Source organism: Elephas maximus, chromosome 4 (genome assembly GCF_024166365.1).
Source record: "Elephas maximus indicus isolate mEleMax1 chromosome 4, mEleMax1 primary haplotype, whole genome shotgun sequence".
Lineage (NCBI taxonomy): Eukaryota > Metazoa > Chordata > Mammalia > Proboscidea > Elephantidae > Elephas > Elephas maximus.
The window spans coordinates 126,552,747-126,575,095 of NC_064822.1; the positions used below are offsets into that span (position 1 = coordinate 126,552,747).

A 22,349-nucleotide genomic window follows, 5' to 3' on the forward strand; every position below is an offset into this window, starting at 1 on the left:
GCTCTTTCCTCACTTTACTCCTTCCTCTCTGACTGTTCTTCCTTTGTCCCTCACACATTGAGTTGCCTGTGGCTCTGTCCAAGTCTTGGTAGTTCCACTTCTTAATATTTCTGGAGTCTGCACCAGACTTTACTTGATGTAAAAAACTGAAATTGCACCATGCCCTTATCCTGCAATTCTGCTTATTCCTCAGCCTAGACAAACTCTCACACCTACTTACAGTGAGCCATCTACAGGGACAGACATGGTAGCACTCATTGTGATAGTGAAGAAAACATACAAAATTCATTGACAGAATAATGTAAAAATAACTATAGTTCATTTATAAAATATAATTCTCTACACCAGAGGTTTTTAAACTTCTTGTCCTTGAGATCCCTTTACTCCTAAAAATTATATTACTCATATCAGAAATTAAAACAGAATTTAATTAAAAAATGATAAATTCATTGCATGTTAACATTTTTTATGAAAAATAGCTATTTTCCAAACCAGAAAATAATTTAGTGAAAAGAATGGCATTTACATTTTAAAAATATCAAATCTGCTTCTTAGTGTCTTTGATTCACAATTAAGTCTATTCTGCCTTTTGTTTATAAAAATTATTAATAAAACTGACATTAAGCAGTTATTTTTATATAAGTGTATATATATATATATCTCATTTAATCCTCACAACCACCCAATATATAAAGCATTATTATTTTTCCTATTATAAAGGACCCCTGGTGGCACACTGATTAAATCATAAAGATGAGGCAAAAGACCTAAGCAAGAATGGGTAAGTAACTCACCCAAGATCAGAACGTTGGCTGCACAGCAAGTTCTAACCTACATGCTCTTACGCACTGTGCTGGGTTAAACTTGAATACAGAGCTGTGCACATTTGGGTATTCAACAGTAATGAGGAGGGAGTCAAATTTACATCTAAAAACCTCTGGAAGCTAAATGTGTAGTACTGTTTCAGCGTCCTCTCGGCTGCTAACCAAAAGGTCGGCAGTTCGAGTCCACCAAGCGCTTCTTGGAAACCCTATGGGGCAGTTCTACTCTGTCCTATAGGATCGCTGTGAGTCAGAATCGACTCATCGGTGATGGGTTTTTGTTTTGGTTTATCTGGGAAACGGTGCTTAGTGAGGGAATCTGCCAAAGCTTCGCTGGCTACTGGTAACCTAACATGCTGTGTGGCCCAACACAAATGAAACCACAAAGCACTATTTTTCAGATATCTTTATTCTGAAATATATTTAATGACATATGAACAGCTCAGCCCCTAATAAATATGACTAACGATAAATGAGTATTTTTGGGTCCTCTACACGAGAAGGTTATAATTTTAAAAGTGAAACCTGTACTTAAAAAAATAATTAAAATAAAATTTTATGTCATAATATCTGACTTTAAAGCAGATCTTTAATTTTGAATACATTATTTTATAATGAAATGGCATTAACATTTTAATACTGTGCTGATTATCTGTGAAATTTATCTTTTATATATTTTTTTCTAAATAAAAATCTAGTAAAAGGAGATTTATACTTTATAATAGTAAAGACACTAGTATTTTAGACTCATAAAATCTAATGTTAATTAAGGAAAAATTTAAATTAGACAAAAACAAACCAATATTCTTTTTTTTTTTTAAACAAACTAATATTCTTAATCTAATCTACTCATGAAATTATTTTTGTATTGCAGATGAACAATCTACGTATGGCAAATTTAGGGTTGAAAAAAGTAACAGAATTTTGATATTTAACCTCCAAAGTAGAGTGCAAATAAAGATTATAAAAGTATTTTATATGCAATTATATCTCAAACTTTAATACTTAATAAAACAGTTTCTGTACATTGCTTTCGATCACTTTTTATTAACTGCTTCCAACAAACGTAACAGGTGCAGGAACAGATTGATGATATCCAAGTAAAGGCTGATGGCAGCCAGTATGTATTCTTCAGGTGACAGCCTATGCATCAGTGAGTGAGTGTCATAGACGATGAATCCACAGAAAAGAAGGGCTCCCCCAGCAGCCAAAACCAGCTCCATTGTTTCGCTATAAAAAAATAACTATAGGCAACAGTAATAAGTTTATATTTGAGAACAGTAATAAGAGCACTTAAATTACTTGCTGCACTGATCTGCTGCTACATATGTATTTCATACTAGTGTACAACTTTGAATATAAATGTTAAAAGCAGAAAAAGCCAAGGTAGGTCTACCTTTGCTTCTATTAGATGGAAGGATGGCTACATGAATGAATGGATGGATAGCTTCCTTTCCATTAAGCTACCCACTTGACTTTGAACAGTAGCATTCAAATATAAATTATTTAGAAATATACTTCTTTTCTGAATAAAATATGCCACATGGAGGTTGACAATTACAAGGGCTTTTAATATGATTTAGCTCATTTCATCTTTCTTTCAATCAACAATACTGAATACTGATCAACATAAGACCTTGATTTTATAAAGAGATTATTCTATAATCATTTATATATAAATGTTCCAGATAAATTATAACTATTTTAACAGTACCTATTACGGGTTTTTTAAGATTAATATGCAGGTAGTGGCCAACTTATGATATATTCAAGTTATGGCAAACTGCAGTTATTACCGTGTTTCTTTATTTGTCCATCTTATCCTTCGTAATATGTACTATATACAATGTTGCAGTGCGTAATCTGCGATGTCATCATTCTCAGATGTTCAATGTTATGATTTATTGTTCTGAACACTGCCATACAGCAGGCTATGGCCTGGTCTACAGTGAAGTCATAAGGGAGTCATATGGGATAGAAAGTAGGGCATATGTAACTCTTAACAACATAATGATATTTGAACCACTCACATGCCTGATAGCCATTATGACTCTGACTTCATTTTTACGATAGTGACGCCAACTTCATTGTAGGCCAGGCCTATAAAACTCATTGCCGTCAAGTCGTTCCAATTCATAGTGACACTATAGGACAGAGCAGAACTGCCCTATAGGGTTTCCAAGGCTGAAAATCTTTACAGAAGCAGACTGCCACTTTTTCTCCTGAAGAACAGATGGTGGGTTCGAACCACCCACCTTCTGGTTGGCAGCCAAGCACGTTAACCACTGTGCCACCAAGGCCTACAGCATGATCTCATTCAGCATTTTGTACCATCAGAAACATCAATTGTTAATTTCATCCCCAGAGTAAATTTTTATGATTTTATGATCTGTGTATTTTTTTATGTGAGTATGTATTAAATATATCTGTAAGTTTACATGTAATATTTCCAACCCCCAATAAAGATTGGATTTATAAAGATACTGACAATAAAAAGCAATAATAATGGAAAAAAAAAAATTAAGTATCCGACTTGCATTAGAACTGACTTATGATGGAGTCATCGAAATGGAAGTCTGTCATAAGTCAAGGACTAGCTGTATCCACACAGTCTGAATTATTTTTCAAGTCACCATTCTAAAACAACTTACCTTCAAGAATCCTGATAAGCAAAAAATCCACAAAGCTGCAAATAGTCTATAAAAACAAAACATTAATAATTTAGAGTATTATTCGCAACAAAAAAGTTTGTAACCCCACTCAAATTTTTCTGAGAAAACAAACAGCCTTGTAAAAAGAAATCCATCCATATTTTTGCCAAAGAATAATTAAAACGTAACAATTCATAAACATACAATGACTGCTATGCAATTCCCATTTTGGATGAGTTTTTTTTTTTAAGGAAGCTGGAAGCACAGCTGTCTATTCAACACTTGTTTTTACGGGTTTACAAAACTAGTTAAGAGTGTCATTTTTAAAGTTTTTAATTGAAACAAAATATTGATATAAGCAGAAATATCATTGTATGCATTTTAATTCAGAAAGCTGTAAAACCTAGAAAATACATACATGAACAAATGAAATGTAATTGCATTTTAAATCAAATAATAATAGCAAGCTTTTCTGACAACATGGGTATCAAAGTTCCCCCATGTATTTTCTATTCTATACTTATTTAGAACTTAATTTATGTGCATAATCTGCCACTGCTATAATTTTGAGTTACCATTCAACTGTTATAGAGAAAGTATAATTGTACAACAACGGATGTCTAAGAAGTCAGTCCTTTGTTATCAAATATGGAACTTGGGAGCCCAAATACACCTATCAGCTGCTTCAGGTCACAAGGTTACGAGTAACAAGGGCCAAATTTACCCTCCCTTCTTAACTAAAAACCAGGCAAAATGTATGAAACAGCAGCTACAGAATAGTGTTCTCAGGGAGGAAAAGGAAAAAGAAAGAATGTATTATGAAGAGGCTGAAATACAGAAAAGATTGTTTACCAGAACAGGAGTTCTAGAGAGTATACCAGAATGGATGGGAGGGAACAGAACAGGAGGAAATTGGTGTTGGGAAGAGTAAACCTTTTATCACATACATCACAAAAATATGTATGAAATATCTCCCCCAAAAAGAAAATGTTCCTCTCCCTAATTCAAATTCCATTCTAATACTATTTAAGCAGGTTGCACAATGAATGGTCAGTACTGGCTGACCAACTATGTTTTATCCAGATAAAGAATTCTGGTAATCTGAATTACCAGAAAAATAAGGAGAAGAAAGGAAGTTTTGCAAGAGCAGACTTTTGTAAATTTTTAGTGTTGTAACAGGAAAAAGAACAGAAAATGTTTGGGTGATTGGTAACATGCCAACAAGAAGCCATTGGGGAGCTTAGAAAAAAGTGTGTGCATTCCTACCAGGTGAGGGCAACAGAGCACCATTAGCCTAATATAAAAAGCATCATTCCATAGACTTGTTTCTTGGTTTGTTTGAAGAAGCATGCAAGTTAATCGAGGTGGATTGAAAAAAGTTTGAAGTTCATGCATACATCTCCAACACCTGGGAGAATTACCTTGCTTTTGCTACAAAAATGTGGATGGTCTTGATAGTGTTTCTTCTAACACAAAGGCCTATAAATTTAGGTAAATTTCACACCTTTCATAAAGCTTCCAAGTCTAACCTCTCAAAAGCTGATATTTTTGACTTTCACTTCTTTTTCACTATACAGAAGAATCAAATGACTCCATCACGTACACTCTCCTTGTGTGCTCTGGGAGAGAGCAGGACCTGGCCCTAATATTCAAGGAGATGATCTCCCATTGCCTACCACTAAAAGTTAGTACCCAAAGATAAAAACATGGCATTTTTTTCAAAACTATATTATTAAAGACATCTATAAAGAATATATAACTTACCCTGCTCCAAATTTGCTAAAATCCCTCTTAGATTGGAGAGTATATGCAGTCAAACCAAGAAATACTGCAGTAGTCAGTATGAAAGCTTGGAGAATAATATACACATCATAGAAAGTGACTGTAAAATTAAAATATTGATTAAAAATGCATATAAAAATGCATATAAACATACTCAGTAAAAAAACAGCTCTTTTTGACATTTAACAGAAATACTTTATATCTGCTTCTATACGACTTGCCAGTAAAAACAATTAAGGCAAGATTCCTTATTCAGCCTTGAATACTGGTATATGCCCCTAATGCGATAAAGAGGCTCCAAAAAATTCAATCATACAAAATAAGGGCTCATATTATTATGAAATGACTGGCGAGACACTGCACAGCTAGCCAGTCAGGAGTTCCAGCAATAATGACGGAATAATTGTCAACCGCTCCTGTCTCAGCTACAGTTTATCACCACCTCTGGTGGTGGCTTAAATATTAGTCGTGATGATTCTGCATCCTGTGGCAGGCTGGGAATTCTTGGATAGTAGCATCAATTCCAGCAATCACCTGTTGTTGCCACTTAGTTCATCAGTCCAATTCAAGGAAATTGGGCAAGAAAAATTACTGATGCTGTCTGGGGTTGGTTGCCATTCCCCTACCCTGCAGAGGATAGAAACCAACCACTAATTGCCTTGTATCCAAATTATCTTGGTATGCATTATTGTACGTTTGGTATTTAGTTCTGAGTATGTAGCAAATTCCCTTCTATAATTTTAGAATGGATCAACTATGACTATGATAATACAACTGCTTAACATTTTAACAGATAACTTATAACCTTTTAAAAGGAAGTGCTTTGAACCCAAAACTATTTAAGCAGTTTTTAATTTTTCAGAGGTTAATTATCCAAGTTCTTTCCATTCCTAAATGATACATTATTGGAATTTCTCTGTTTATGTCATTATGGGAGTAGGAAGTTAAAGCAGAAAAATAAAACATGAAGTCAGTTTTGATACTTGCCATTAAATTCAGAACACAATTAGATAGAAAATGATGTTATAATTAATGAGAAAAATGATTTATCAGATTATCCCGTCTATGTATTTCTACTCCCGATTTCAATAACACTGAAACAAATCTCTCTCCTATATCCCTTACACATGCTGAGGGAAGGAGGAGGCAGAAGATGGACTTGATAATAAAATTAATAGTAGGTAAACAATAATACTCTAAGTTGAGAAATTTCAATTTTATTTATTTTAGTATTTATAACTATTTATACACACTCTGACTCTCTTATAAAAGAGGTGGGTTACCAAAATACATAGATTCAATAAAATTGGAAGAAAAGGTAAAAACAGTAATGACAAAAAGGAGAAGATAAATATAATAACCATAAGGATTAACAATTTACTGTTACTGAGTATAATGGCTGACTTTGACCTTTTTTGGCTGACAAGGTTAATGATTTCATCAAGACAATCAGAATAAATAATGAAGTTTTTACTTGAGGCATTACATAGAGTACATCAATTATAATTATAAAAGACATTTGCCTTCAAACACACGCTTATCACCAAACACGAAAACAAAAATCACCACTGTTTCTTATGGTGCCAACTGATAAAATATGAGGATATAACATTAAAGCACAGCTCAATGTAGGCAGTACTTCCAGGGGCTAAACTTCTGTGATCAAAGTATATGGTTCAAAACACATGTTATCAGTTCCCATAAGCTCCCTTTAAATTATGGAAAAGACTAGCTGTTAGTTGTCTTAGTTTTATAAATGGATAAATGCAGATGAAATACTGTCCTCTATTCCTCATTTCCGTTAATTTCCATTGCCTCCAGGCTAAACTGAACTATATAAAGTATAAACATTTGACTTTTGCTTGTATTTTAAGAATCCTTCCTCCTATGCCATATTTCTTAAATATGACATTCCATGATGCTAAGCTTTAGCCCCAAACACCTTTTTACCCTCAAGATTTGTTCACATTAAAAAGATACTCTAAAAGAGCAGCATAATCACAGCTTACCAACAGTGGCCACAGCCAGAGCTTCCAGTACTGTCTAAAAAAAAAGAAACTAAAATTATATAAATGCATGTAAAATTATATTATCTCACGTTTTTCTAATTTCTAGCAGTTCAGTGTAGTTCCACATCCATGATCTCATTGTAGTTTCAGAGCAGCCTTGTAAAGACATGGGATAGATATTATGCCTACCATAAACAAAAAACCTTTGAAACTGAGTTAAAAATAATAGAAAACCACAAAATTACAAGTAATTTCCTAAAATACCCTAATTCAAAATTTGTTCTGCTATTGTTATATATGTGCATACAATTAAATAAATGTACTTAAAACTCATGAATGAACATTAAAGGGATAGACATTGTCAAAGTACTCACAAATCCAAAAAGGAGGTACAGGTTAAGGGGATGTTTATGTCTGTTCAGAGTCAATGCTAAAATCAAACCCAAAGATCCAAAGGCAAACACCAAAATTAAGGCAGGACTGAAAGACAAAACAGTAAAAGTGCTTTCCAGTTTAAAATAGCATAAATAGCATTATCCAACGTAATAAAACATGTCTTTTATGTGTTTATGAAAACACAGAAAAATGTCCAGAAAGATCCACACCAAACTGTCAAAAGGAATTATTTTTACATCTGGAAAACCTGAGGGGTGTGAAGTGGAGAGGCAGATCAGGACAAAGAAGAGTCTACAATGAATGGGGGAGAGTTTTCCTTTTTTACTTCATGAGCTTCTATTGTATTTGAATTTTTTTTTTTACAGGTAGCATACAACCTTTTTAACTAAAATGCAGTAAATAAAACTATTAAATAATAAACAAATTTTGAACCTAACTTCTTTTTTAGGGTCTTTACCATATAACTGTAATTTAAATTAAAGGATTTATCCCAAATAACAAACGAATAGCTTAATACTCCCCTTTTTGGTGGGGAGAGAGGATAGAAACTTCTCAGAAAATGTTCATTCTTTATTTTTCCTTTCCTTTAATAAAAAGAATCTGCATTACTTTTGGCCATGGAAATAATTATTTTGGAGGTCAGATCTTAAATGAATTAGGGATGAATCAAATATAGCTCTTTTGAGAAAGCTTCTCCACAAAATTATCCTAGACATGAACCAAAATTAATGTATTTAATTAATTAAAGATAAATATTTTCCAAGTACTTAGACTTTGGAGATATAAAGATGAATGAGGCAATAGGGCATATAATCTAATAAAACAGAAAAATTAACACTTAAAAAGATAAGCTTTATGCAGTAAAAATTCTTCATACTATCTCAGGAGATAAAGGTTTAAGCCTCAAAGAATCTAAGCAAAAAAAAAAAAAAAAAAAGCAGAGGTAAATGACCAAGCTGTGGAGCAGTTTCCTTGTAAAAACAAATCTCATAAGCGTTAGATAATGAACTTTTCTTACATTCCTATCTTAAAACCTAATAGAAAAAATAATGAGCTTTGCTTTTAAAATGTCCTCTTTTTTTTTATGACCACCTTATAATAAACTAAATGAGTTTATGTAAAATAAACCTAAGCATCTATTAATTTTTTTCCTTTTTTATTATTTTGTACTTTAGATGAAGGTTTACAGAACAAACTAGTTTCTCATTAAGCAGTTAGTACATAATACTGCTTTATGACATTGGTTAACCACCCCACCACATGTCAGCACTCTCCCTTCTCAACCTTAAGTTTCCCTATTACCAGTGTTCCTGTCCCCTCCTGCCTTCCAGTCCTTGCCCCTGGGCTGGTGTGCCCCTTTAGTCTCATTTTTTTTTCATGGGCCTGTTCAATCTTGGGCTGAAGGGTGACCTCAGGAGTGTCTTCATTAATGAGCTGATAAGGTGTCCAGGGCCATACTCTCAGGGTTTCTCCAGTGTCTGTCAGGCCAGCATGTCTGGTCTTTCCTTTTGAGTTAGAATTTCGTTCTATGTTTTTATACCACCACTTACTGCTCTGACAGGGATCATGGAAAACTATTGGAACTAATAGAAAGATCAGTGGTGGTAGCCAGGCACCATCTAGTTGTACTGAACTCAGTTTGGTGCAGCCATGGTAGATGTGGTTCAGTATAATATGTCCTCTTGATACGCAATGTCTGAAAATGGTTCAAAATTCCTCGTTAGCTTACCTTTCATGTATAAATGTCCGTATAGCCTCAAAGTATAAAAAAGCTGTGCATGTCATTGTAGTTAAGAGAACTTGCACAGAAAGGATGCTGTAGACTTTTCTTAGAAAGGCTGAAAGAGAGAAAAAAAATTACATGACTATTTAAGCAGCTGTCATATTTCTAAGATCAAATTTCTTCTTAGAAAAACTAAGCTTTTAGTACACTCATTCTTTCTTAAATCTTAATCTAAACAATGTATTCTTTAACTAAAACTAGAAAAAAGAAAAAGCTTCCAAAGTAATTCAGAAATTGTGGTATCTAATTCTCCAAAACGCATGAGCTTAAAAAATGAACATTAAGTCAAAGGGCCAGAATGTAAACATTTTCATCAGAATCAAAAGAAAGTATTAAATGTCTATTTGTACGTAGCAGCATACAACAAAAAAGATTAAAGACAGGACATTTTAAAAGAAAGATTCTGTCTTAAAACTGAAAAGGAGTAATAGAAAACATATGGTTACATAGAAAACTTTTTAAAAAATATTTCTGCAGCAGTAAAAAAAAGTTTCTCTAAAATGAAATTTATCCTTCAAAGGTAAATATATAAGCTTATCTTCACTCATCTTTTTTTCTCACACATAGTATCACTGCCTGTATTTTCTATAAAAGAGCAAATTTCTACCTTTCAGGATATCTTATTACCAACATACATAGATGAATGCCAAGCTCTGATGATTAAAAAATACTTATTACAAAAGTCTTCTGATACACAGATGGTATAACTAATACAACGAACACCAAAGAACCCACCACTCCATCTTCAGAGGTGGAGGAGTAACCGCAGTTCCCACCTACTGTCTGTACACACATGCTGATAGTATCCCTCTCCTCTCACCCCCGATTAACTACGAATTATCTTTCAAGATGCAGTCCCCACAATGAGTTTCTGTTAATAATAGTAAAATAATTTGGAAAAGGATATTGAGAATGGTGGTTCAATTTGAAGAATGTAACCACTGTCACTGAATTGTACATGTAGAAAGTGTTGAACTGGTGCACATTTTGCTGTGTATATTTTCATCCCCCCCCGCCAAAAAGAAAATTTAGCCCCCAGCCTGAATTAGAAATTCGTCTTTCATGCTCCCATGGAATCCTAAACATACTTCTCATCACTTTATTTTACAATTGAGAAGTTTACTTGTCCTTCAGATCCATTAAACAATAAAGACTGAAAGTTCCCTAACATGTCTTATTCATTTTTCATACCCGTAGCAGATCTGGCTGCTAACCAAAAGGCTGGGGGTTCACACCCACCCAGCAGCTCTGTGAGAGAAAGACCTGGTGATCTGCTCCCATAAAGACCACAGCCTACAAAATCCTTTGGTTCAACTCTGTCACATTGTGTCACTATGAGTCAGAATACACTCACAGTACCCAACAATAACAACAGCACCCAGTGCAGTAGATAGCACAGAAAAATTTTTTTGTTTTGAATAAATTTATATTGAATGAATGGTGACTTCTGCTAGTCATGGAAGATAAAAAAATATTCTGATTAAGAATAATGGAACCACATGACCTACTTAGAACACCATGCTTAGACAGACAATAAAAACCTTGTTAAATGACTTTTACCCAACAGAAGAAGATGCACTGTTGTCTCCTGCCTGTTATGACAATGCTCATATGGTAGAAATTCCTTTTTTAAAAAATTCCTACTAAAGACTTGCCTTCCCAATGAAGGGTGACTTAACTTGATGGTATGTCAACAAATTAGCAAGTAATAAATCTTTTATAAGGATAAAGGAATTTTCATGAGTACTAAAGATTTAATCCTCAAAAGTCCAAACATTAAATCTTAATAATTTTTCCCTCTGGAACTCTTTCCAAAATATATAGTTCCTAACAAGGGCATTGGGTATTGTTATGATGCTGAACAGGTTTCAGCAGAACTTCTAGACTTAAGAAGGACTAGGAAGAAAGGCCTGGCAGTCTACTTCTGAAAAAATCAGCTAATGAAAACCCACTGGATCACAATGATGCAGTGTGATCATGGGGACGGCTCAGAACCAGGCAGGATTTTGTTCTGTTGTACATGGGGTCACCACGAATCAGAAGCCAACTTCACAGCAGCTATCAACATCTTAAACAGGTTTTACTGAACACATAACCATTGATTCACAGTATCAGTTGTACTTTGGCCTAAGTGTAGGTACATATCTTGAAAAAGGTAAATAGTGCTAATCTCCAAGAACAGATCTACAATTTACTTTCGTAAAAAGGCCCTGATATCTGATGGTTATATATACTTACACCTAGGCCAAAGTACAACTGATACTGTGAATCAATGGTTAAATTACATGTTCCGTAAAACATAAAAGTAGAAAGAAAAAATATATATTACTACCACGCAATGTTATTTGGGCTATCTTTCTAAAAATTTAATTATTAAACCAAAGATGGAACCATTACTCCCCCAAGGGATTTTCTGGGCTCAAAAAGAAAAAGAAATTCGTTACTTTTGGTATCCCATTATGTAACTCAGATCTACCCCATATATATATTCTTGACTAAGCACTGAAAGTTAATGTTAAGTCTTATCATTTTATGGAATGTTTTTACAAAACAGCATATACAGGAGGAGCTAATGTTTATTTGTACATGTGTGCGCACATGTGCGCCTGTAATAAAAGACAGGAAGAATATACGCCAAGATGTTAACAATGGCTTCTCTGGGCAGTATGACTAAGGATGACTTTCATGTTCAGTTCTTTGCTAATCTGTTTTTAAGATATCACCAACATTTATTAAATTTCTAATGGAAAAACATTTTAAAGAAATTTATGCTAAGCCTATAAGTCCATGATAGGAAATTATCCTTATGCAGGTTTTCTGGACTACCACTTTTTCTATACACTTTAAAAACGGGACCTTAAAATCAACCTCAGGCAAAACCAACATTTGATACCATTCTGAACAACTAATATAAACACAGCAAAGGACATGTATACACAATTCACAAGGGAAAAAGAAATTCAGTATGAAAAGAATACCAGCTAAACAACATCTTCCAAATTTTTATTCTGAGTTCTGTTCTCTCCTTCCTGACATCTCATACTTAACACAGCCAAGACAGGAACTCTGAATTTCTACCCCAAATGTGTATTTCTCGTCAGTAACCAGCACCACCGTCCCCCACATAGGAATCATCTTTGATTCCCCTTCCTTTTCCTTGTCCCCAAATCTAATCCATCAGCAAGTGCTGTAGCTACTAGAAAAATAAATAAATAAACCAAGCCTGTTGTCGTCCAGTTGATTCCAACTCATAGCAACCCTACAGGACAGAGTAGAATTGCCCCATAGGGTTTCCAAGGAGCAATTGGTAGATTCAAACTGCCAACCTTTTGGTTAGCAGTCACAGCTCTTAACCATAACTGCTACTACTTTCAAAAGTAGAACAGGTCTACCTCTTCCAGTCTCCTTTGCTACTACCCTAGCCAAAATCTGCATGATCTCTCATCTGGACCAGGGGCACATTATCCAAAATGCAAGGGAAACACAGCGCGGTGAAACCCATGTGAAATTGTTCACTACAGTTTAGTAATTAAGCACAAGTAAGCCCGTGCTTACCTGGCTTACTGGGTTATCCACCCCTGTCAGAGACTGTAAATTTGAAAAGAGCTTTGATTCTATAGGAAGGTGCTTTGGGTTGGGAGAGAGATGCCAGTCGTACCTAGAAGCAGAATCTGTGATGTGGTGAAAAAATGTGAAATCATTCAATACAGATTAGTAAGTAAGCATAAGTAAGGCAGTGCTTACCTTCCTTATTGGATAATCTGCCCCTGCTAGTGGCCAGCCTAACTGAAATGCCTTGATGACAGGGACTGGACTTCCAAAACTTTTGTTTACTCCACTGCCTTTACATGAAGTATGAAAGGGCTGCTCAATAAATGTAGTTTGTTTCTTAAATGTATGTTAATAATTCAAATGTTTCCTTATACTGGCAGTACCTTGACTCACCAAGGCCCCTCTAAGAAAGGCCTTCTATTCACACACCCCTGACACCATGTCCACAGAAATTTAGTTTCCTGCAGTGGCTGCCATTTTCTATCCCTGTCCTTCTCTGAAGTCACCCATTCTTGTTCTTCCTCATTTTGGGGACCAGCAGGAACCCTGATTCTCCCGTTGCTGTCTATGAGGTAGCCAGGCATTGGAATCCACTCCCTAGAACTTCCAGCGTTGTCAGTCGCCTTTGAGTGGCTTTTGACTTCAGTATTAGTTAATTACTCCTTTTTTTTGTTGTACCACACTGTCAATATCCATTTTACAGTTGAAATTTCAGAATGCCTTCTTAGTTTAAAAGCCACACACTAAAAAGCTGAGCTCATTTGCCACAATATTTTAAAATTCAGTTCCAGAAACATTAATGCTGAACACCAAGATTCTCAGTGTGTGAGAACTATCTTCAGAATTCCATGTCAAAAACAATTCCAGCTGCTAAAATAGGGTGAAAATCTCGGGCAATTTATGTGATCAAATGGTGAACAAGAGTAGACAATGAATTCCACTTACATGAAGCTGAACATTTCACATTCAAATTAACTTCTCACTGAATACTGCATCATAAAACTAATACGCAGAGCAAAAAATAATGGTGTTTTGGCTGACTTAGGAAGCTTCAGGAGAGAGTCAGCGAAAAAGACGAAGGCCCTCAATGAGATGGACTGACACAGTGCCTGCAAAAATGGACTCAAGCATAACAAGGACTGAAGATGACGCAGGACCTGGCAGTGCTTCCTTCTGTTGTACACAGTTTGACTATGAGTCAAAAGGACTCCAGGGCACCTAACGACAGCAACAACAGGAAGCTTCCGTTTTCAGCAACCGTCTCAAAAATAATCCCCAAACATACGTTAGGTTCTAGATCTTGAGGAGAGAAAGCAGTCAACAAGACAGACAGGATTCCTGCCCCTATGGAGTTAAGCAGAGACTCTCACAGTAGAGACTAGTAAACAAAAACTCAGGACGCGTCCTCCCACCCCAAAAGCTGAAACATTGAAACAGATAACTTTCTTCAGTTGCACGTTACAAATATCATACAATAAACCTATTTTCACCCAAAGAAGGCCAGTTAAGGCTCCTAAGGTTTTCATCGAGCCCTCTCTGCACAGAAAAAGAGACGATATTGAAGTAGAAGAAGCTCCGGAGCTCAGAGATACAGGTCCATCTTGCCGCTCTGGGCACTCTCCCTTCCAGAGCCTCTGGGGAGGGAGGGAACAGATCTCTTCATCGGAACTTTTGGGCTCGGGCGCCCCCTCTAATCCCCGGGGTGAGGGGAAGGGCGCTGTGGACGCTCTCCCCCCGAAACCGGGACAGCACGCCAGGCCGGAAATCCGCCTCCAGAGGCCGACGGCAGAGCAAGACCTGCGACAGGCTGTCGGCAAGGACTAAAGGGAAGCCGTACCCATTCGGATGTGCACGCTGGCAGAGGCCACGCAGCTGCCATAATTGAAGTCATCCACGATCGAGGAGGAGGGGTAGCGGGGCTCTGGGCTAGCCATGGCGGCGAGGAAACCCCCACCCACCCAGGTCGAGCAGAGACGACACTTAGAGGAACCGACGCCCAACCAGTTCCGGGATGAAGCAACGCAGCCTGAACTAGCCGAGTCGTCTGGGCGGAGCGAGCCCCGAGCTACTCGATTGCCTGGCTTCCTAAACTCAGTCAATCTGAGAAAGGAGATTGCTTCAAGTTAGAATGGGAGAGAAAAAAAAAAAAACATTCCAGCGTCATCTGAGGTGAAACGTTTTTCAGATTTCCCTTCAAAAGTTTTTTTTTAAATTCTTGCATCTGGAGAGTCGCTAAAAGTGATTGTCGCGCTGTCCCATCAGTCATCGAATACCCATCTCATTCACCCACTCCTTCAATAGTCACACTGGGAATACACTTTTAATTCTTTTATTTTACACAATCATCATCTTCATGTTTTTATTAACCAAAAACAACATTAACCAGTCTTCATCCCCTACCTCTCAGCAATTACAAAAAATAAATTCAGAATGGATTGTGGATCTAAATGTAAAAACAAAACAATCAAACTTCAAGTAGATGATGTAAGAGAATATCTTCATGATTAGGGGGAAGGCCAAAGAATTCTGAAACCAGATATAAAAGTGTTCGACCACAAAGGATAAGATTGACATATTAAACTATATTAAAAGTAGGAACTTCTACTAATCAACATACACGAGAGTAAAAAAGCAAGCCATAGAGTGGGAGAAGATACTTGCTAGGTACATAATTTGCAGAGCCTGTATCCAGAATGTAAAAATGATTGTTACAAATTAAGAAAAAAAGACAACCAACCAATAGAAAAATGAGTAAAAGACTTAAACAGGCATATCACAAAAAATAATATCCAAAAGGCCAATGAAAGTATGAGAAGTTGTTTACTGTCATTAATAATCAGATAAATGTAAATAAATGCCACAAAGAGATATCTTCACACCTACTGCGATGGTTAATGTTATGTGCCAACTTGGCTAGGCTGTGCTTCTCAGTGATTTGTCAGACACTGGGTAATCACCTCCCATTTTGTGATCTGATGTGGGCAGCCAATCAGTTGGAAGAGGAGTTTCCTGGGGGGTGTGGCCTGCATCCATGATATAAACAGATGTTGTAGCAAAGCTTGCTGCTCTCTCAATTCTGCATGCATCTTATCATTCTCTGACTTCCTTTTCTTGGGATGTGAGAAGCCTTTAGCCTGCTGCCTGTACTGCAGATTTCTGATTCACCAGCTCCTGCAACCCCAAGAACCAGCAGCCTGCCACCTTACCTGCAGATTTGGGGTTCATCAGGCCCTGCAACTGCATGAGTCAGGACAAGTTTGTAGCCTGCTGCCTGATCCATGGATTTGGGACTTGCCAGCCTCCACAATTGCATGAGCCACCTTCTTGAAATAAACCTCTCTTTCTATATATTTTTTTAAGTATACACTTCACTGGTTTTGCTCCTCTAGAGAACCCAGCCTAAAACAAATGGCTAAAATTAAGAGATTGACAATAGAAGATGGTGGCAAGATTGTGGATTAACTGGAACTCTTAAACCATTACTGACTTCATAGATATGTAACCTATGCAGTTGCATAAGGCCCTGCAATCAGAAGAATTCCATGCTTGTTTTAATGCTCCGCTGTTGCGACCTTGAAATTCTTAAAATTTTTTCTTTGAATGTGGGTTTTATAAGTGAAGCCTGAAGGGACAATGGAGCATGAATGTGAGCAGACGAGATGCGTACAATGTGAGTGTTCACTGGACCTAACCAATCTACTCGCATGTAATGTTCAAGATGCCCCATAAGCACAGAATACTGCTGGACCTACAGTGACTGGCAGTTTAACTAGACTTAAAGCCAGTACAAGAGAAACATGTTTCATCTACCACTGAGTAAGCTGGGGGAAGGGAGAGTGGTAGCTCCAAGAGGCCAAGCTTTGCTTATGAACCAGAATTTACTTTTGCACGAAGGCGACAGTGTCTAAAAAACACAAACTACCAAGGAATCCTTCATATCCTTTCTTACTTGTGTTACTTACTTGAATTAGCCAACCACTTACATTGAAAACAATGCCTAGAAAAAAAAGTGAAAGATAAGGCAACCATAGGGACTTTCCTTTTCAGTCCATCCTTATCAACAAACTAAATGGTAGAATGTGTGTGTGTCAAGAAATGAAATAAAAATAGATGAGTCCGCTTTGTCCAGCCTTTTTATTGTTCCGATAAGAATGGAATACATATGCATGTACAAGGTACAAAATACAAATTATGTAATTTTGATAATTTCATATACATGTTAAGTGATTTTTTAGATTTGCTTTTAAAACTGAAATTGTGACATATAGGATCAACGGTAAAAATTTGTGCTAATAATTTAAAGTAATATTTTTTCTTACTTAAAATGATAAAAACTAAAAACCAAACTCATTGCCGTCGAGTCAATTCCGACTCATAGCGACCCTATAGGACAGAGCAGAACTGTCCCTTAGAGTTTCCCAGGAGCACCTGGTGGATTTGAACTGCCAACCTTTTGATTAGCAGTTGTAGCTCTTAACCACTACACCACCAGGGTTTCCAACTTACAATGATATTACTTAGCAAATAAAGAGGACATGACAAGTCAAGAGATTGTAGAAGGAAGAAAAAAGCTTTATATTTTTAGTACCTTTGATGGAAACTTCTACTTACTTTTTTTTTTTATAACTTTTATCGTGCTTTAAGTGAAAGTTTACAAATCAAGTCAGTGTCTCACACAAAAACCCATATACACCTTGCTACACACTCCCAGTTACTGTCCCCCTGATAAGACAGCCCACTCTCTCTTTTCATGTCCTTTTTTTTTTTTTGTTTCAACAAAGAGAAGTTTATTCTGTCACAGTCCAGTACGCTAGAAGTCCAAAGTCAGGGCGGCAGTTTCAGGGGAAGGCTTTCTTTCTCTGTCGGCCCTGAAGGAAGGTTCTTGTGATGCATCAGTCTTCCCTTGGTCTGGGAGTATCTCAGTGCAGGAATCTCAGATCCAAATGATGCGGTCTGTTCCTGGTGCTGCTTTCTTGGTGGTATGAGGTCCCCAACTCTCTGCTTCTTTCCCTTTCCTTTTCTTTTAATTTTTATTTAGCTTCAAGTGAACGTTTACAAATCAAGTCAGTCTGTCACATATAAGTTTATATACACCTTACTCCATACTCCCACTTGCTCTGCCCCTAATGAGTCAGCCCTTCCAGTCTCTCCTTTCGTGTCGTGTCCATTTTGCCAGCTTCTAACTACCTCCACCCTCTCATCTCCCCTCCAGGCAGGAGATGCCAACATAGTCTCAAGAGTCCACCTGATCCAAGAAGCTCACTCCTCATCAGCATCCCTCTCCAACCCATTGTCCAGTCCAATCCATGTCTGAAGAGTTGGCCTTGGGAATGGTTCCTATCCTGGGCCAACAGAAGGTCTGGGGGCCATGACCACCGGGGTCCTTCTAGTCTCAGTCAGACCATTAAGTCTGGTCTTATGAGAATTTGGGGTCTGCATCCCACTGCTCTCCTGCTCCCTCAGGGGTTCTCAGTTGTGCTCCCTGTCAGGGCAGTCATCGGTTGTAGCCGGGCACCATTTGGTACTTCTGATCTCAGGATGATGTAGTCTCTGGTTCATGTGTCCTTTTCTGTCTCTTGGGCTCGTAATCACCTTGTGTCCTAGGTGTTCTTCATTCTCCTTTGATCCAGGTGGGTTGAGACCAACTGATGCATCTTAGATGGCTGCTTGCTAGCGCTTAAGACCCCATATGCAACTCTTCAAAGTGGGATGCTGAATGTTTTCTTAATAGATTTTATTTATGCCCATTGACTTAGATGTCCCCTGAAACCATGGTCCACAGACCCCTGCCCCTGCTACACTGGCCTTCGAAGCATTCAGTTTATTCAGGAAACTTCTTTGCTTTTGGCTTTGTCCAATTCTGCTGACCTCCCCTGTATTGTGTGCTGTCTTTCCCTTCACCTGAAGTAGTTCTTATCTACTATCTAATTAGTGAATGCTCCTCTCCCCCCTTCCCTCCCTCCCCCTCTCATAACCACAAAAGAATGTTTTCTTCTCAGTTTAAACTATTTCTCAAGTTCCTATAATAGTAGGCTTACACAATATTTGCCCTTTTGCAACTGACTAATTTCACTCAGCATAAGGCCTTCCAGATTCCTCCACATTACGAAATGTTTCACAGACTCCTCACTGTTCTTTATCGATGTGTAGTATTCCATTGTGTGAATATACCATAATTTATCTATCCATTCAACTGTTGATGGGCACCTTGGTTGCTTCCATGTTTTTGCTATTGTGAACAGTGCTGCAATAAACATGGGTGTGCATATATCCGTTCGCGTAAAGGCTCTTATTTCTCTAGGATATATTCCAAGAAGTGGGATTGCTGGATCGTATGGTAGTTCTATTTCTAGCTTTTAAAGGAAGCACCAAATCGATTTCCAAAGTGGTTGTACCATTTTACATTCCCACCAGCAGTGTATAAGTGTTCTAACCTCTCCACAGCCTCTCCAACATTTATTATTTTGTGTTTTTTGGATTAATGCCAGCCTTGTTGGAGTGAGATGAAATCTCATTGTAGTTTTGATCTGCATTTCTCTAATGGCTAATGATGGAGGGCATTTTCTCATGTATCTGTTAGCTACCCAAATGTCTTCTTTAGTGAAGTGTCTATTTGTATCTTTTGCCCGTTTTTTGATTGGATTATTTGTCTTTTTGCAGTTGAGTTTTTGCAGTATCATGTAGATTTTAGAGATCAGGCGCTGATCAGAAATGTCATAGCTAAAAACTTTTTCCCAGTCTGTAGGTAGTCTTTTTACTCTTTTGGTGAAGTCTTTGGATGAACATAGGTGTTTGATTTTTAGGAGCTCCCAGTTACCTAGTTTTTCTTCTACGTTCTTTATAATGTTTTCTATACTGTTTATGCCATGTATTAGGGCTCCTAACGTTGTCCCTATTTTTTCTTCCATGATCTTTATCGTTTTAGATTTTATATTTAGGTCTTTGATCCATTTTGAGTTAGTTTTAGTGCATGATGTGAGGTATGGGTCTTGTTTCATTTTTTTGCAGATGGAATTCCAGTTATGCCAGCACCATTTGTTAAAAAGACTGTCTTTTCCCCATTTAAGAGTTTTAGGGCCTTTGTCAAATATCAACTGCTTATATGTGGATGGATTTATATCTGGATTCTCAAGTCTTTTCCATTGGTCCATGTATCTGTTGGTTGTTGTACCAGCACCAGGCTGTTTCAACTACTGTGGCGGTATAATAGGTTCTAAAATCAGGTAAAGTAAGGCCTCCCATTTTGTTCTTCTTTTTCAGTAATGCCTTATTTATCTGGGGCCTCTTTCCCTTCCATATGAAGTTGGTGATTTGTCTCTCCATCTCATTAAAGAATGTCATTGGGATTCGGATCGGAACTGCATTAAATGTATAGATCGCTTTTGGTAGAATAGACATTTTTATAATGTTAAGTCTTCCTACCCACGAGCAAGGTATGTTTTTCCACTTATGTAAGTCTCTTTTGGTTTCTTGCAGAAGTGTACTGTAGTTTTCTTTGTATAAGTCTTTTACACCTCTGGTAAGATTTATTCCTAAGTATTTTATCTTCTTGGGGGCTACTGTAAATAGCATTGATTTGCTGATTTCCTCTTCGATGTTCTTTTTGTTGGTGTAGAGGAATCCAATGGGTTTTTGTATGTTTATCTTGTATCGCGATACTCTGCTGAACTCTTCTATTAGTTTCAGTAGTTTTCTTGAGGATTCTTTAGGGTTTTCTGTGTATAAGGTCATGTCGTCTGCAAATAGAGATACATTTACTTCTTCCTTGCCAATCTGGATGCCCTTTATTTCTTTATCTAGCCTAATTGCTCTGGCTTGGACATCAAACACAATATTGAATAAAAGTGGTGATAAAGGGCATCCTTGTCTGGTTCCCGATCTCAAAGGGAATGTTTTCAGGCTCTCTCCATTTAGGGTGATGTTGGCCGTTGGCTTTGTATCCAAAAACCAAAACCAAACCCAGTGCCACTGAGTTGATTCCGACTCATAGGGACCCTATAGGACAGAGTAGAACTGCTCCATGGAGTTTCCAAGGAGCACCTGGCGGATTTGAACTGCCAACCCTTTGGTTAGCAGCCGTAGCACTTAACCACTACGCCACCAGGGTTTCCATGGCTTTCTATAAATGCCCTTTATTATGTTGAGGAATTTTCCTTCTATTCCTATTTTGCTGGGAGTTTTTATCATGAATGAGTGTTGAACTTTGTCAAACGCCTTTTCTGCATCAATTGATAAAATCATGGGATTCTTGTCTTTTGTTTATGTGGTGGGTTACATTAATTGTTTTGCTAATGTTAACCATCCCTGCATACCTGGTATGAATCCTACTTGGTCATGGTGAATTATTTTTTTGATATGTTGTTGAATTCTATTGGCTAGAATTTCGTTGAGGATTTTTGCATCTACATTCATGAGGGATATAGGTGTAAAATTTTCTTTTCTTGTGGTGTCTTTACCTGGTTTTGGTATCAGGGATATGGTGGGTTCATAGAATGAGTTTGGTAGTATTCCGTCCTTTCCTATGCTCTGAAATACCTTTAGTAGTAGTGGTGTTAACTCTTCTCTGAAAGTTCGGTAGAACTCTGCAGTGAAGCCATCCAGACCAGGCCTTTTTTTGGTTGGGAGTTCTTTGATTACCTTTTCAATCTCTTCTTTTGTTATGGGTCTATTTCGTTGTTCTACCTGTTTGTGTTAGTTTAGATAGGTAGTGTGTTTCAAGGAAGTCATCCATTTCTTCTAGGTTTTCAAATTTGTTTGAGTATAGTTTTTCATAGTAATCTGACATGATTCTGTTCATTTCAGTTAGGTCTGTTGTAATATTGCCCCTCTCATTTCTTATTCAGGTTATTTGCTTCCTATTCTGTTTTTCCTTTGTCAGTTTGGCCAGAGGTTTATCAATTTTGTGGATTTTTTCAAAAAAACAGTTTTTGGTCTTATTAATTCTTTCAATTGTTTTTCTGTTTTGTATTTCATTTAGTTTAGCTCTGATTTTTATTATTTGTTTTCTCCTGGTGCCTGTGGGTTTCTTTTGTTGCTCTCTTTCTATTTGTTCAAGTTGTAGAGATAATTCTTTGATTTTGGCCCTTTCTTCTTTTTGAATTGTGCATTTATTGATTTAAATTGGCCTCTGAGCACTGCTTTTGCTGTGTCCCAAAGGTTCTGATAGGAAGTGTTTTCATTCTCACTGGATTCTCTGGATTTCTTTATTCCATCCTCAATGTCTTCTATAAATCCAGTCTTTTTTGAGCAGGGTATTGTTCAGTTTCTAAGTGTTTGATTTCTTTTCCCTGCTTTTTCTGTTATTGATTTCCACTTTTATGGCCTTATGGTTAGAGAAGATGCTTTGAAATATTTC

At 36.9% G+C, this 22,349-nt stretch overlaps 1 protein-coding gene across 2 annotated transcripts; it reads right to left on the reverse strand.

The window, feature by feature from the left end:
* Nucleotides 1-1,212: 1,212 nt before the first annotated feature.
* Nucleotides 1,213-15,022, reverse strand: TMBIM4 (transmembrane BAX inhibitor motif containing 4). Of its 2 annotated transcripts, none has more exons than XM_049883788.1 (7): nucleotides 14,832-15,022; nucleotides 9,389-9,497; nucleotides 7,638-7,743; nucleotides 7,264-7,297; nucleotides 5,237-5,354; nucleotides 3,473-3,518; nucleotides 1,213-2,065 (listed from the first exon to the last, which is right to left on the reverse strand). In XM_049883788.1, the coding sequence occupies exons 1-7, from the start codon at nucleotides 14,926-14,928 to the stop codon at nucleotides 1,859-1,861; spliced, it is 717 nt and encodes a 238-aa protein (XP_049739745.1). In that variant the 5' UTR covers nucleotides 14,929-15,022; the 3' UTR covers nucleotides 1,213-1,858. The 2 variants fall into 2 exon arrangements, with proteins under 2 accessions (XP_049739745.1, XP_049739747.1); XM_049883790.1 differs by having other exon boundaries at nucleotides 9,389-9,458; nucleotides 14,816-14,873.
* Between the last annotated feature and the right edge of the window lie 7,327 nt (nucleotides 15,023-22,349).